Source organism: Melospiza melodia, chromosome 3 (genome assembly GCF_035770615.1).
Source record: "Melospiza melodia melodia isolate bMelMel2 chromosome 3, bMelMel2.pri, whole genome shotgun sequence".
NCBI classification, from domain to species: domain Eukaryota; kingdom Metazoa; phylum Chordata; class Aves; order Passeriformes; family Passerellidae; genus Melospiza; species Melospiza melodia.
In genome coordinates, this window is record NC_086196.1 from 51789107 (window position 1) to 51802649 (window position 13543).

At 38.0% G+C, this 13543-nt stretch overlaps 1 protein-coding gene across 1 annotated transcript; it reads right to left on the minus strand.

Moving 5' to 3' along the window:
• Positions 1–339: 339 nt before the first annotated feature.
• Positions 340–6666, minus strand: CCR6 (C-C motif chemokine receptor 6). Its single transcript, XM_063153477.1, has 3 exons — positions 6568–6666; positions 3388–3460; positions 340–2748 (listed from the first exon to the last, which is right to left on the minus strand). The coding sequence occupies exons 2-3, from the start codon at positions 3394–3396 to the stop codon at positions 1663–1665; spliced, it is 1095 nt and encodes a 364-aa protein (XP_063009547.1). The 5' UTR covers positions 3397–3460; positions 6568–6666; the 3' UTR covers positions 340–1662.
• Positions 6667–13543: the final 6877 nt, after the last annotated feature.

Below are 13543 nucleotides of genomic sequence, written 5' to 3' on the forward strand. Positions count from 1 at the left end.
TGTTTGTGTTTTTCAGAGGCTGAAGGCCAATGCAGGCATGGCAGTGAGGTGGCAGGAGGTGGGGGATACACTTTGGAGCTTTGGGAGGTTCTGCCCAAGAGCTGCTGCAGCTGCTTCAGCTCTCAACTTCCCACCCCGGGGCACATTCACTCAGGGAGCCCATGATGGACAGACTGTACAGATGTGACAGATTTTGCATGGGGTAAAAGAATGTTTCATGGCAACACAGGTAGAACAGAACTCTTAGATATGAGGGGATTTTTTCCTTTTCAGTTACAACTTTTATTTGCTGACTTCTCTTCCAGAAAATCATCATTGCTATGTACAGCAAATGCATGCATCTGTATTTACATAGTTTTCTATCATATTCTTGCAAAATTGCTATTCGGTTATGATACATATATGCAATCTTTATCACATCTGGTACTGATATTTAAAAACCTGACACTGGAGTGGAAACAAGGATAGATTGTACCAGCCAAGGCAGTACTAGTTTCATGTGCCCTGTTAATGATTTCCTCAAGGGATCTTCATCTGCTTCTGTCTATCTCACTGTCCCACAGTGATTGCAACAGTGGTAAAGCTCACTCAATAAGCAGAAGATCCACTGAGGATTTGCTGAAGAGTCAAGGCTGAGTAAAACAAATTGCATTTATTATAAATATTCCTATATTCATAGTGAGTCAAATACTGCCTCAGTAAAAATTTTGGCTGAATTACATCAGATTCTGCTCTTTTTTTAGACAATAACTTCTAACTAACTTCTGAAACTATATATGTGCACATTTGAGCTGGTAAATGCATTCCTAAGGAATCTTTGCTAGCGGTAGCTAAATACAAAGAAATGCTTCATATTTCATCACTTATCACATCCCAACAAATTGTGTTGGAATAATTGCAGTTTTATCCAGTTAGTTGCCATTTAAAAGACAGAGTGTGAACTTCAGCTAGAAAGAGGCAACTTTTCACAGAGATATTCATCATGTTATCGGCTTTGTTGGATTCCAGCATCTGAATCCCGTGCCAACAATGAGAGGAAACTCTAGCAAAGCTTCACTCTCTGCTCAGAATAGCATTGGTCAAAGATTTATAAGACCAAGCACTCAGCTATGTCAGCAGTCCTGAGCCTGTTTGTTTTCATTTTGCAGTTTGCATTCCTTGTCATACTTTGCTCAAATGCCATCTCTTTGGGTTAGTATTGTCACAAAGTGACCTGTCTGCAATATAAGCCCAGTGGACAGCTACACTTCACTAGGATTTCCAGGCAGAAGTAATTAACAGAAACAACATAAATGTAAGAAAAAACCTAGACATAACCGTATTCATTTACTTATTATTTTGGGGATATTTCAATGTTGTGGGACAGATGAGATGCAATTTTTCTTTACACAATGACAAGGGTTCCTCTTTAAATTTCACTTTCTTTATAATTTCTAGAGAATGTAGTTTAGAAGAGCATTAAGAGAAGTGAATAGCTTTAGTTTTACACAGAAGAGTATTATTCCTTTATCTAAATTAATTTCCTGAAAGAATGGTGTAGATCAGTGGATCTCATTTAGAGGCACAGAGAAGCTCAGATGACTTTCTGTCACATGCACAGTGACATTGGTTTGGGTTCCTTGGTGAGAAGACTCCTTTAGTCCTAATGTTGCTCAAATTGTATTATATAGTAAAAGATGATCCATTGTCAGTCAGAATTTCACTAGTCTGTCTTGAATGATAAGTATCAGAGTTTGTCCTTGAACTACGTTTATTGTCTTTCTTGTGTCTCTTGCACCATAGGTCCTTCATTAGCTTCACAAAATAACTTCTGAACTTCACTCCAATAAACGCATAGAGCACAGGGTTCACACAGCAGTGTAAAAATGCTATGGCTTCAGTGGTGTATTTTGCGTAAGCCATTATCTTGTCACTGTCACAAGATTTGTCAATCTTGCCCATGTTGACAGCTGTTATGAGAAGAACAATGTTATAAGGTACTTGGCAAGCTAGGAAAACAGCTACAATTAATACAATCACACGAATTGCTTTGTTTCTTTTGGAATTCTGAGCTTGTTGTAAGGATTTGACAATGAAGGTGTAGCAAAAAAGCATGAATATGAAAGGTATAAAAAATCCAAATGCAACTTGTAGCCATAGCAGCAGCGATTTCAGCGTTGTGCTTTCAGACATTCTGGCAGATCTGTGATCACAAATCTCTTTGGTTTCATTCATGGAGAAGCTGTAACTTTCATTGTACAGAAAAGAGGGACTAGAGATTAAAATTGATGATATCCACACTGCCAAACAAATGAGTTTACTATGTGCGAGGGTCCTTGCCCTGAGTTTAAAGGACTTTGTTGCCTGTACGATAGCAATGTACCGGTCCACGCTGATGAAGGCCAAAAGCAGCATGCCACAGCTGAAGTTGATTGCATAGATACCTCTAGTCATTTTGCAAATGAAATCACCAAAAAGCCATTCATCAGCAGCGTAATTCACTGCCCACAGAGGAAGAGTAAGAACAAACAGTATGTCTGCTATGGCCATGTTGAAGAGGTATACATCCGTCATGGACTTGGCTCTTTCATAAAAAGCAAAGGTCATCACCACAAAGATGTTGCCAAAGAGGCCGATGATACAAATCAATGAGTATGCAATTGGCAGAAATGCTTTTGTGAAGTTCCTGACTTCCAGCTTAGAACAAGGTGGCGTGATCAGAGAAGCATAGTCTGAATAATAGGGGTAATCCGTGGTACGAAGGTCTGTCTGTAGCAAAGGAGAACACCAGTCAACACACAGATGGTAATCTTTATCTTTATGGTAGAAACATTACAAATAACTGGCCACACATTCCAATTACAAATGCATTTAACACTACAGACAAGGTTCGTAAGAACTATCTAGGCAATTTCATTAAATCATACTTAAAATACAAATGTGGAAATAATCCTTTTGCATATCCCAAAGGCCCTAATATTTAAATACATTGTGCAGAAAGGACAAGTCTGCTGTCACAGAAGACTCTACAGTGTAAAATTCGGAATTCAAATTAGGCGTCTAGTCTTCCTTTACCATCACACAAGGCAAACAGGCCTTTCTAGCATGCTATGCATTTCATACTAATGTAGCTGACTAAATCAAGCCCAAAACTGATTACTTCTCTCTACCAGCTAGAGAGGCAGTCTATGATAGCTAGCCTGACATTTACCTGCACCACAAACACCACACCTGTAGTGAAAATCCAATAAACAGTGTGCTTTGACAGTGAACTCTGCTGACAGAAACATCTTTTCAGATTTTCACTCCTGAAATTACAGTGTTTGGATCTGCAGCCTCAAGGAACTGGGTCTTATAGAGTCATTGTTTTATTGCTATACTAACACAGTTTATCAATTAGGTACTTACAAAATTCATTTTGACAGTGCACTTCTCAGAAAAATATGTTGAGAAGGACCTCAAAATATTTTCCCAAGTATTTCTGAAAAGAAAATAAAGTAGATTGGATCAGAAAACCAGCATAAGAAGTCTGAATGAGTAGAAAAACAAAACTGGGAATAAAACCTACTCAAAACAGAATCTCATCACTGGAGCATGTTAACAAATCACACATCTCTACAAAATGTGCAGTTGTAGAAAGAGAATAGGTTTTATCAGTATTATTAAGGGCGCAGACTTAAATATTGAATGTTTTTTCATAGGCTAATAGATGACATATGAGAATATGTGACCGCTATTTCACATTAAATTTGCACACAAGAAATTAGAATAAATTAAATTTTACTTTGAGAACTTCTGTATGACAATGGCAATCCATGTATTGAGGGAAATATGGAAAATATAAACAGCACTCCCTTAGTATACTTCATAACAGTAATGCAACAATTTACCCTTTTTCCCAGTCTGACCCTTTATCAGTGTCTCAGCACTTTCAACATATTATTTGTCCTTTTTTATTACACTAATGAAGTAATAGAAGAGCAAAAGAATAATATCTTCTTATAGTGCAAAGGATAGTACCCAATGTATGAACAGACCAAGTACTCCTATTTTATCTTTGCTCAGTGCACAGATTTACCGTGCAATGTTCAGTGTGCAGTTCAGACAGCACACTAAGAAAAATATTGGGTTTTTTATCACTGTGATACCTAACTGTTTTACAGATGGGGCTTACTTAATTTGCACAACGCCCTGTGGTGAAGAAGTATTACCACCTTTGTTTAAAAGGGAGAATCTGAGTCATTAGAGTTAAGTATCACTTAAGATGTTCAGTTTGAGACATGTATCCTCCTCAACATCACTTCTAAGAGTACTCAAAATTATGAAGGACTTCAGCTAGGTAAAGGATTAAATCCACTGACTGTTTGCATCCAGGATTAGACTTCTGCAAATCAGATCACAGAGTCTAAAGCCACAGAAAAATAAAATGGGGAACATGCCATTGGTGACCACATGCGGGAAGCTGGGCTTAAATAACTTGTTCCACCTCACACAGGAGCTCATGGACAGGAGATTTCATTCCTCAGACTCCCCTTGCATAAGTTCAGTCCTTTCCTTCTTTCCACTAGCTGCTGTCTGAGAGCTGCACCTACCAGAAAAGCAGTGTTTAAGCATTAATTTCAGGGACAGGATGACATGAGGTCCCATATTTGTCAAGGCTGTGAAGGCCAGTTTTATCTAGAGTTTTTCTGCTTTTTTGCTAGCTGTGTCACCAATTGGGAAGAGCACATGGGTCAGCTTTAAGTCTACAAAACCAAAACCTTCTTGTTTGGGAATTACCTAATGTTGAAAATGAGAGAGACTTTGTAAAAGTGGAGCAGATGAAGTCCAGATACAACGGGGAAATTGGGGAAGGGAAAGGACTGAACACTCTCCAAAAGCATAATGAGGATGACTCATGTGGGGATGCTGGCTTATTAACAGAGGGCTGCAACTGGGTAAAGACCTAAACTATATGATGCAGCTAAGGCATCACAGCTTATCTGGATTTCCTGCCCTTTAAACAAATCTTTAACTATCTCTCCAGCTTTGTCTGTTGGCTTTTCAAAACTGATTTTTAGAAGCTGCAGGAATATGACAGCCTGAAAGTGGTTGAGCACCTTCTGAAGAAAATCTCAAACAACTTAAAGGTGTCTGTCAGAAGTGCAGAGATGTATAGGGCCAGCAGGCACGTTATGCAATTAACCAGGGGCTGTGGTCCCCAAGCCCTTCTTTGCACAATTTTAGTCACTGTCCACTGCTTTACACTTTATGATCTCATCCAGACACTCATGATCTTGCTTGGTGTTTCTGTTACTCTTTGTACTTGGCAGCTACAGAAATTCTTCAGATGGACAGAATTAAAGGGGGACCTGTCTAGGTTATTATTTTAGAAACTGTTATTTTATTGTTGCAAGAAAAATATCATTCTAAGTGTGTGCCATTCATGTCTTTTTAAGACCAACATGGTTAAAATATACAAAGAGAGTCTGACAACATATCTTCTATCTACAAGTCACTCTTCATTCCACTTGGACAAAGCCACACTGAAACATGAGCATAACATACAGAAGGAAGGTGACTGGGTGAAGGCATTTAGGAGAAAGGGAGCCATGGGTATTTCCCACAGCCTGGAAGGAGGGCTAAGAAGGGAGCTCTCTTCAGATGATTACTAAGAAAAGGCTCTTTAGTTCGCAGAAGAGCTCAGCAGAGATCATATGGGGAACAACAAATACTCATTAAAACAGAGATGCATGTCCTCCTGATCCTACGGGAATTCAAAAAGGCAACACCAGCCACACACTTATTCACAAAAGTTTAGGCCAGTAGGAGCTTCCTGAGGATGGCTAGTATGAGAGTTGTAGCAAAGGACTCAAACTGAAATCAGAATTGCAGAGATCAGATTTAGACCTGATTTAAATCTCTTGAGTTGACTTCCTTTTCTGAATTTGAAACAGCATTCGCAGAAGTTGTTAAAAAGATGCACTGGCTGCTGAGGAAGTTGAATCATAGCTCTTATAAACAAAATATCCTTTTCAATTTAAATCTTTCTAACAGTGTTCCAGTAGGCACTTTATAATTTATAATCTGCATATTTACATCTTCATTTGGCATTAATGCATTAGGTAAATACAAAAGTAAATTTTCATATATTTATATATAAGATGGTGTGTCCTAATATTGGTTATATAATATATATGGGTAGTACATGTCTGTGCATGTGCACCTCAAAACCACCTTTGTTCTGAATATTAAATATATAAGCCTTGAATTTTTGGGCTTAGTATGTTTTCACTTTATCCACATCATCACATTTCTTTTCATTATGAAAGCAGTGTGCAAGTATTCAAACATAAGACTAAACCACAATCTTAAGAGCAAATATACTATTTGAATTATACAAACAAAACACAATGAATAAAGACTGACCTGGGGGAAAATACAGAATTCTGAAGAAAAAATGAAGAAAAAAATTCAGTGAAGAAAAAAATTAAGTACTTTTAAGAGTAGTCCATCCTTGTAAGTAGAATCCCATTTACATGTTCAGTTTAACACATTTGCCAGACATATGAACAGATTACAGATTACCTGTTTTATTTTAGTACTTACCCAATTTGAGAATCGTCTAATGGCCAGGTGAAAGAGGATGTGTGATTCTTTTGACTGCCTCAAGCACATTTACCATCAGCCTCAACAAGTGCACACTCTAATTTAGAAAACAAGAAATAACAGCATTAGTTAAAGGTACAGAGATAAATTGAAAATAACCACCACTTCCTCCTCACAAGCAACAGTAATAACCTGTTTTTTTATGTAAAGGAAAATTTTGCTGTGCTGAAAAAACTCAAGCTGGAGGCTAATATGTTATTAATTTACTTATTAGCCTACCTATGTAATGATATTATTTTTAAAGTGATCAAGCTAGAATCAGAATCATAATAAGCAGGATGTTAATTGTCATTGTGCTCAGAAATGTCCTGAATGATGACCTGGTTTTGCAAAGGGTGCACTTAATGTCATGCAGATGAGTAGTTTCAAGATCAATAATTTAAATCAACAAGACTGCTTAGAGTAAAACTGTGAAATGAGACAAGTAATAATTACCAAATTGATTAGCAACTGTTTTAGAAGAAAAAAAAAATCTGTTACATGTCAAGGTGCACACAACCCAACTGTTTGTCCAGATCTGCTAACACAAAATATGCAAATGCAGGTAGATAAGTAAAATGTGGCTGCATTTGCCTGTTTGGCACAAGCATTTGCTGTTCATTTTCATGCTGTTCAAGTCGGTTGCCAAAATTAGTTGGAACGAATTTTAATTTAATTTCATGATTCCTGAATTTTAAAACCTAGAAAAGTTTCTTTTCTAGACCTGGGTTTGAACACAACTTTGATATTTGCATTAGCAGGAAAGAGGAAAAAAAAGGAAAAAAAGGTAAAATGGCATGAATCTAGACAGTCTTGTAAGATTCTAAGATATAATTAAATTAATAGAACCCTGGACCTAAAGAAATGCAGGATGACAGATGTTCTGCTCACTCACTTTTTTCCTAAACAGACATAGCACAGGAGCAGTGGCTCCCTACCAGTTTCAGTCTGGGGCTTCTTTCCACTGACCACACCCAGTGAATGAAACAAAAATACTGTCTGGTGTCAAAAAGAGAAGTACTACATTTAAAGCCCCATGTTGTAATGGCTCATAATCATCTAAGCAGGCACATATCATTTTCTCAATTACTCATTTTCACAGGATCCAAGACTTTAGCTATTACCAAATACATGTGTGCATGGAGCAACATGTATAGAGATGTAACATGTACAGAGATACCTGAAATCCCTGAAATGACAGTCCTGTTTTACTGAAATGTGCATGCATATGTGGTAAAAGCATGTTTTGACTGTTATTACTGAACAGTTATCTTCACTGTTTGATGCATACAAAGCAAAAAAGTGTGAGATCTATCTATGATTCAAATAACTTCAGCAGGGTCAATATAAAATTAATTTGGCCTCCTTATCGCTGTGTGAAATAAATCACTCCCTGTCACCACAGATCTGGAGCAGGTTGTGATTAAATCACATAATTAACATAGTTAAGTCCTTGAAAATGGTTTTATAAAGTCCAGTAACACGGAGGAAAGAAGATGTGGGAGTTTCAGTGCAGAGACAAGTGGTGAAGACAGAAGTCCTTGTGAATCTTTCAAGACATCCTTAATCACAATGGAGAAGTACTCTTCACTCTTTAGTTATAATTTTATAATTCATAACAATTTTCATCATTAAAACTTCACAGGTTTTTAAGCCATCCTTTGAACCTTTCCTGAAAGGGGCTTTGACTTTTCTTTTAACTGCATTTTTGTGCTTGTTTGCTAACTTGTTATTTGCACATCAAATTGTAATAATGGAAATCTTCTAATTACCTTGAGATGAGGCTTGGAAGGAACTTTCTGGACTTTCTTAGAAAGAAAACACAAGCTTCATTTTGAAATCTCCTGTCCCTCAAGTGCTGCAAGGCGCCGTACATTTACTCCTGATAAACTGAGGCGCGTGTACTCTTTGTAGTAACATAGCTACATGTAGCAGCCTCGATCCTGTTTACAGAGAACTCAATTTCTGTAAACACGGTCTGAAGAAAACCACAGATTCCTCTTCACAGTCTCTGACAGTTTGAAACAAGGGCTCAAATCCTGTTTAAAGCAGCAAACTCAGAGGAGGAACACATTCTGTTGGTAATGTAATTTGCTGACATGTCATTGTGGGATATTTCAGTGAAGCATTTCTAGTGTTTCTTTCTCATAACTTAGTGAAGAGATGGAGCTGAGCAATCTTTGTGCACTGTCTTCATTGCACAAAGACAAATGTAACACATGGCAGTCATTTAACCAGCAGATAATGAGTAACAGAAGTAGAAAATCCCTCTCCATTACAAAACTGTCTGTGACTCCAAATCACCAAGTCCATCATGATTGTAATACATATTCAGAGAAGCACTCCTAGTAACAGCTTCCAACATCTCTCTGAGACAACAACTTACCTTTGGAATACCAAGATTAGCCTGTGAAAAAACTGAATATTATCAACATATTTTCACGGAATGAGAGCCATCAAAAATATACATCAGATTTTTAATGCTTAAAGATTAAGCATTAAAGATAAATCAGAGGCTGATCCTTTACAAAAACGATTGCTCACCTTGTTCCATAATCAGGTGCTTTCTAATTTAAATGTATCTTGCGTTTTTAGTCTGCAATACATTCAATATCCAGCTCAAATAACAATCTTTCAGAAGGCGAAGCATTCACTGTTTGGTGAATTCTAAATTTACCACAAGGTACCTAGTCCAACTTACCTTGTAAACACAGTTTCTTTCAATTAGCCAGCCTACTCCACAGGTGCTTTGTGCTTCACCTTCACACTGTGGCAAGTGGAAAGAGTTTGTTCCTTTCAACACAACTATTTGTTAATCTGTGTGTCAGCTATTTTTGGTTCATATGTTAGAACTCTGAAAGGAAATCTGGTCTCGCTTAGCTAATATGGCAATTGTGGTTTTTCAAATCTCACCGCATGTTAGTTTTCTGCCACCAGTAATTAAGGAAAGAAAATATTTAAAGGTCGGGAAAGCTAAGCCATTGTCTGAGTTGTTCCAGAATCCACAAGTTTCTTCTGAAATGACACGGTATGTCATCTTTTTTAATTCTAAAAGAAAGGCAGCATGCACACCTATGCTCTTCCATCCTGATTTCATGTTCCTTCAGTTAAATTTAGATCAGTCTAATCTAATTTAAAAAACTTGGCTATCAACTGAAATTTTAGTCTCTTCATTATTCTTTTGGACTATAAAATGTAAACTATCTATTTACCTTCGAGTTGTTTATGTTACCTATTTAATTTTCTCATCATGACCATCCTACATTGTCAATATATATTTTTTCATCATTAATTCTATCAAAATTTCCTTCTTTTGTTTGCATATAGCTTTTCACTTCTTGTTAAACATTTTTGCTGGTTTTGGTATTTCTGTATTTAGTTTTGTGTTCTCCCTATTTCTTCCTCTTTCTTTGTTCAACTTTTCTAGATTTCTCTTATTCCCATCCCTTGTTGTCTTTATAATACTCTTCAGCATTATATTTTGTAATTCCTCTCACTTCCTTCCCCTTTGATCATTTTTGTTCCCCTTTTACCTCACTCCCATCTGCTTCCATTATCCCCTTGCCAGATGCAGCCTTCCCCTCACATTCTGAGGTGCCAGTGACTGATATCCATCTCACACTGAGCAGCATCCATCAATGTTTTTGTCACTCGGTCGCCTCTGTCAAGCCAGTCAGGGAAGACAGAGCCCTCCTAAAGGCCTTCTACAGGGCTTTTCCCCCCACTGGAGCAGCTATGGCTCAGGGATTAAATGTGTGGCCTTGCAAACAGAGCACTTGGGAAGGAGCCTGCACAGTCAGTGCCTAGGGCTCGCCTCCAGCCCAAGGTGTGACTGTGTTTGGCAGGTATCACAAGCCATCACTTTTCTTCCACCAATGCACTCGATATTTATCTTGAAAATGAAGTGAGGATGAAAAAAAAAACCTGATGGGAAACAGTTTGCTGGTCAGGGTAAAGATTCAGATGTTATTTCTTGTCAGACTAAAGATGGAATTTCTGAAGGAGTAGCACAGTCATACTCAGAGCACTCCTCTGCTTCACTGCAGCATCACTTCTTAGAACCAGCTGAGCTCATAGTGGGCCTGAGTTCCAGAAAGAAGCATGAAGAGCAGTAAGTGCATCCTCCTGTTGATAATCAATGACTTCAGAGAAGTTGCTTAAACAGATTTTATTGGAGAAAACGTTGGAGAAAATGTTGATAAACCAAAGTTGTAAATTATAAATTTTCAGTTTAAAATTCAAAAATGCTCATTTATAAAATGCACCAAGATGCACAGCTGAGTTATCATATGCTTGTTTATATTTTTATCATATTTTGTAGTCTCAGCTTATCAGTCAGGCTAGGTTTCCCAGCTTTGGACAGACAAAGTAGGTGGTGAGTAATGTCATTCCATGGTCTAAGATCTCACAGAGGTTTAGACAGGAAAAGGAATAGAAATCATAAGACAAAGGACGAGCTTTTTCCAATTATCAATCTTAATTTTTCATCAGGATGCTTCTGGGATAGCTAAAGGCATTCTGAAGGAAAATCTGGTTTATTGAAATAATGGGGTTTTCAATTTAAGAAAAAGCTTTTTCTCAATTATGCTGTATTTGGTCTGTTTCTTACTATTCCCTTTTGACCACTTATCTTATAAAGGTTTAAGAACCATTTCTGGTAAAAGCATCTCCCCAGGTTATGCCAGAAGTAATGAACCCTAACAGTGATGAACACAATAACACAATCCTTGTACTGCCAAGGGCGTATTGAGTGAAGATGCCAGGCACTTTCCATCTCACTTTTTTACCTTTTCAACCCAAAAGAAATTATTTTATAGATCATAAAATACATTTGTTCCTGAAATCCCAAGAAAGAATGTGTAATATAAATCGCAGTCCCTTATTTAAGGGCTTAAGATCATGTAATGCTAAAGTGGATGCAAATTTTTTAAAAATTAAGTATATCACCTCAAAGAAGACAAAATATTGCAAAATATTTCCAAATAGCTGCCTTCTGAAGTCAATGGTCTACTGAAAGAAAATTCTGCTGAATTGTTTACAAAGTTCTAGCAGTGTTTACTGGTAGAACTTTGGTTCTACAGTAGAGGACAAGTGAATTTCCGTGTCAGAAGTGTTGCACACATGAGACAAAGATACAAGCAGAGCTGAGTATGCAGTTGCTGACATAATTCCTGTGTTTTAGATCCTGTAGTCAGATCATACCCATTGTGGTAACATTTCTTTATTGCTTCACTCAGTCATTCACTCTCTGTTTCATGTCTCATTGAAATAACTACCTGAAACAGTAGTTTCTCAGAGCCTGTCATCACTCTGTACTCCCAAGCATTTATATTTTAACCTGAATATGTTGAATTCAGTGACCTGGTTTCTTTTTATACTTGTACTTTCTTCATATGACTCTTTTTTGCAAGAGACCCACACCATGGAATGTCCCAATGCCATCTCTCCAGCAGTGGGTGTCATGGCCTGAGTAAGAGCTAAAGATGTTTTAAAAGTTGTTTATATACCTAATGCTGCAACTGGATGTGCAGTATGGAAGTTTTAAGGCATCTGTGATCCCAGCTCCCACTTAAAGCCACAGATGATGAAATGGAAGAATGAAATTTGAATTTGTGTCTGCACAATATGCAGTCCCTGCATTGTCTGGATACAGATCAGAGACAATTTCTTTCCTCCTGCATGGACCAAGTTACAGCATGTACCTTTCAGCATGTGAGCTGTGATTTTGCTGATTGCAAAGATAAACTGGAGGTGCTGGCTGGCCACTTCAATGAGACAATGACTCCCTCATTTTACATCTATACCACTAACCACACCAATGATCTGAGGCTACCCAGAGAGAAACTGCCACAAGAGATTGCTCTGCAAGGAGGAAAATCTCCTTCCAGGTCTTCTGGACAGGAGGAATTACTGCTCCCATACAGTCACCACTGAGATGCCACTTGTGCAGGCTGGTATAGGAAGGAAGCTGTGTCCTAATCATACATCCTCTCTATGGTCAGATACTAATCAGTGAGACAATCAAACATGTCTAAATAATTTTGCTTTTAACAAGTTTTAAATGTTTCAGGCACTTAACTTTCACAGCGGAAGAGCTGCACCGTGATCCCTTTAGAGCATTGAGCTTAACTACTTATTTCTGTGTGGATTAGGAGGGAAAGGAAATGCACAGAGCTGTGTTGTGCCAGGGAGATGACAGGGAAAATACTTGCTGACACAGGATCCTCTGCTGTGCACAGCTGACACATCTGTCTGAATTCATACTGCAGCAGAGAGATAACCTTTCACTTCCCTTCTAAGAGTGGGCAGCTGCTGTTATCATTTGATCTCTAGTGTGCATGAAATCACTGGTGGTTAGGGCTTTAATGACATTGATTTTTCCACTTTGATTTCATAGGTGGTAAAAAAAAATTAAAAAAAAAGAAACAAAGAAGTAATGGGAGGCACATTACTGAATGTTTCCTCCCAGGAACAACAAATTGGAAACTGCAGCTGATTAATTTTGTGCTACATAGAGAATGCAAGCACGTGCTTACATCCATTCCTGAGGGATGATGCATTTTTTCCTTAAATATAATCTAGCCTCACAAAGGCAGGAACTTGCTAATGCTGTGGGACAGGTATGTTAGAGAATCAAGCAGCACAGCTAAATCTATTGAAATTATACTATTGGGCAACAGCCTGGAGAGTGAAGAACAGTTAGCCCAGTTACTCAGTAGAACTGTCCTGGTGACACCAGGAGCACAAGGGGACAGGTCAGTTCTGTAGGCATTCTGGCACTGATTTGAACTTCAGTGTTGGTTGGTGGGTTGACCCTGGCTGGATGCCAAGTGCCCATCAAAGCATTTCTATCACTCCCTTCCTCAAATGGGCATGGGAGTGAAAATATAATGAAAGGATCCTGACATAAGGGGAGGGAGAGATCACTCACTGATTG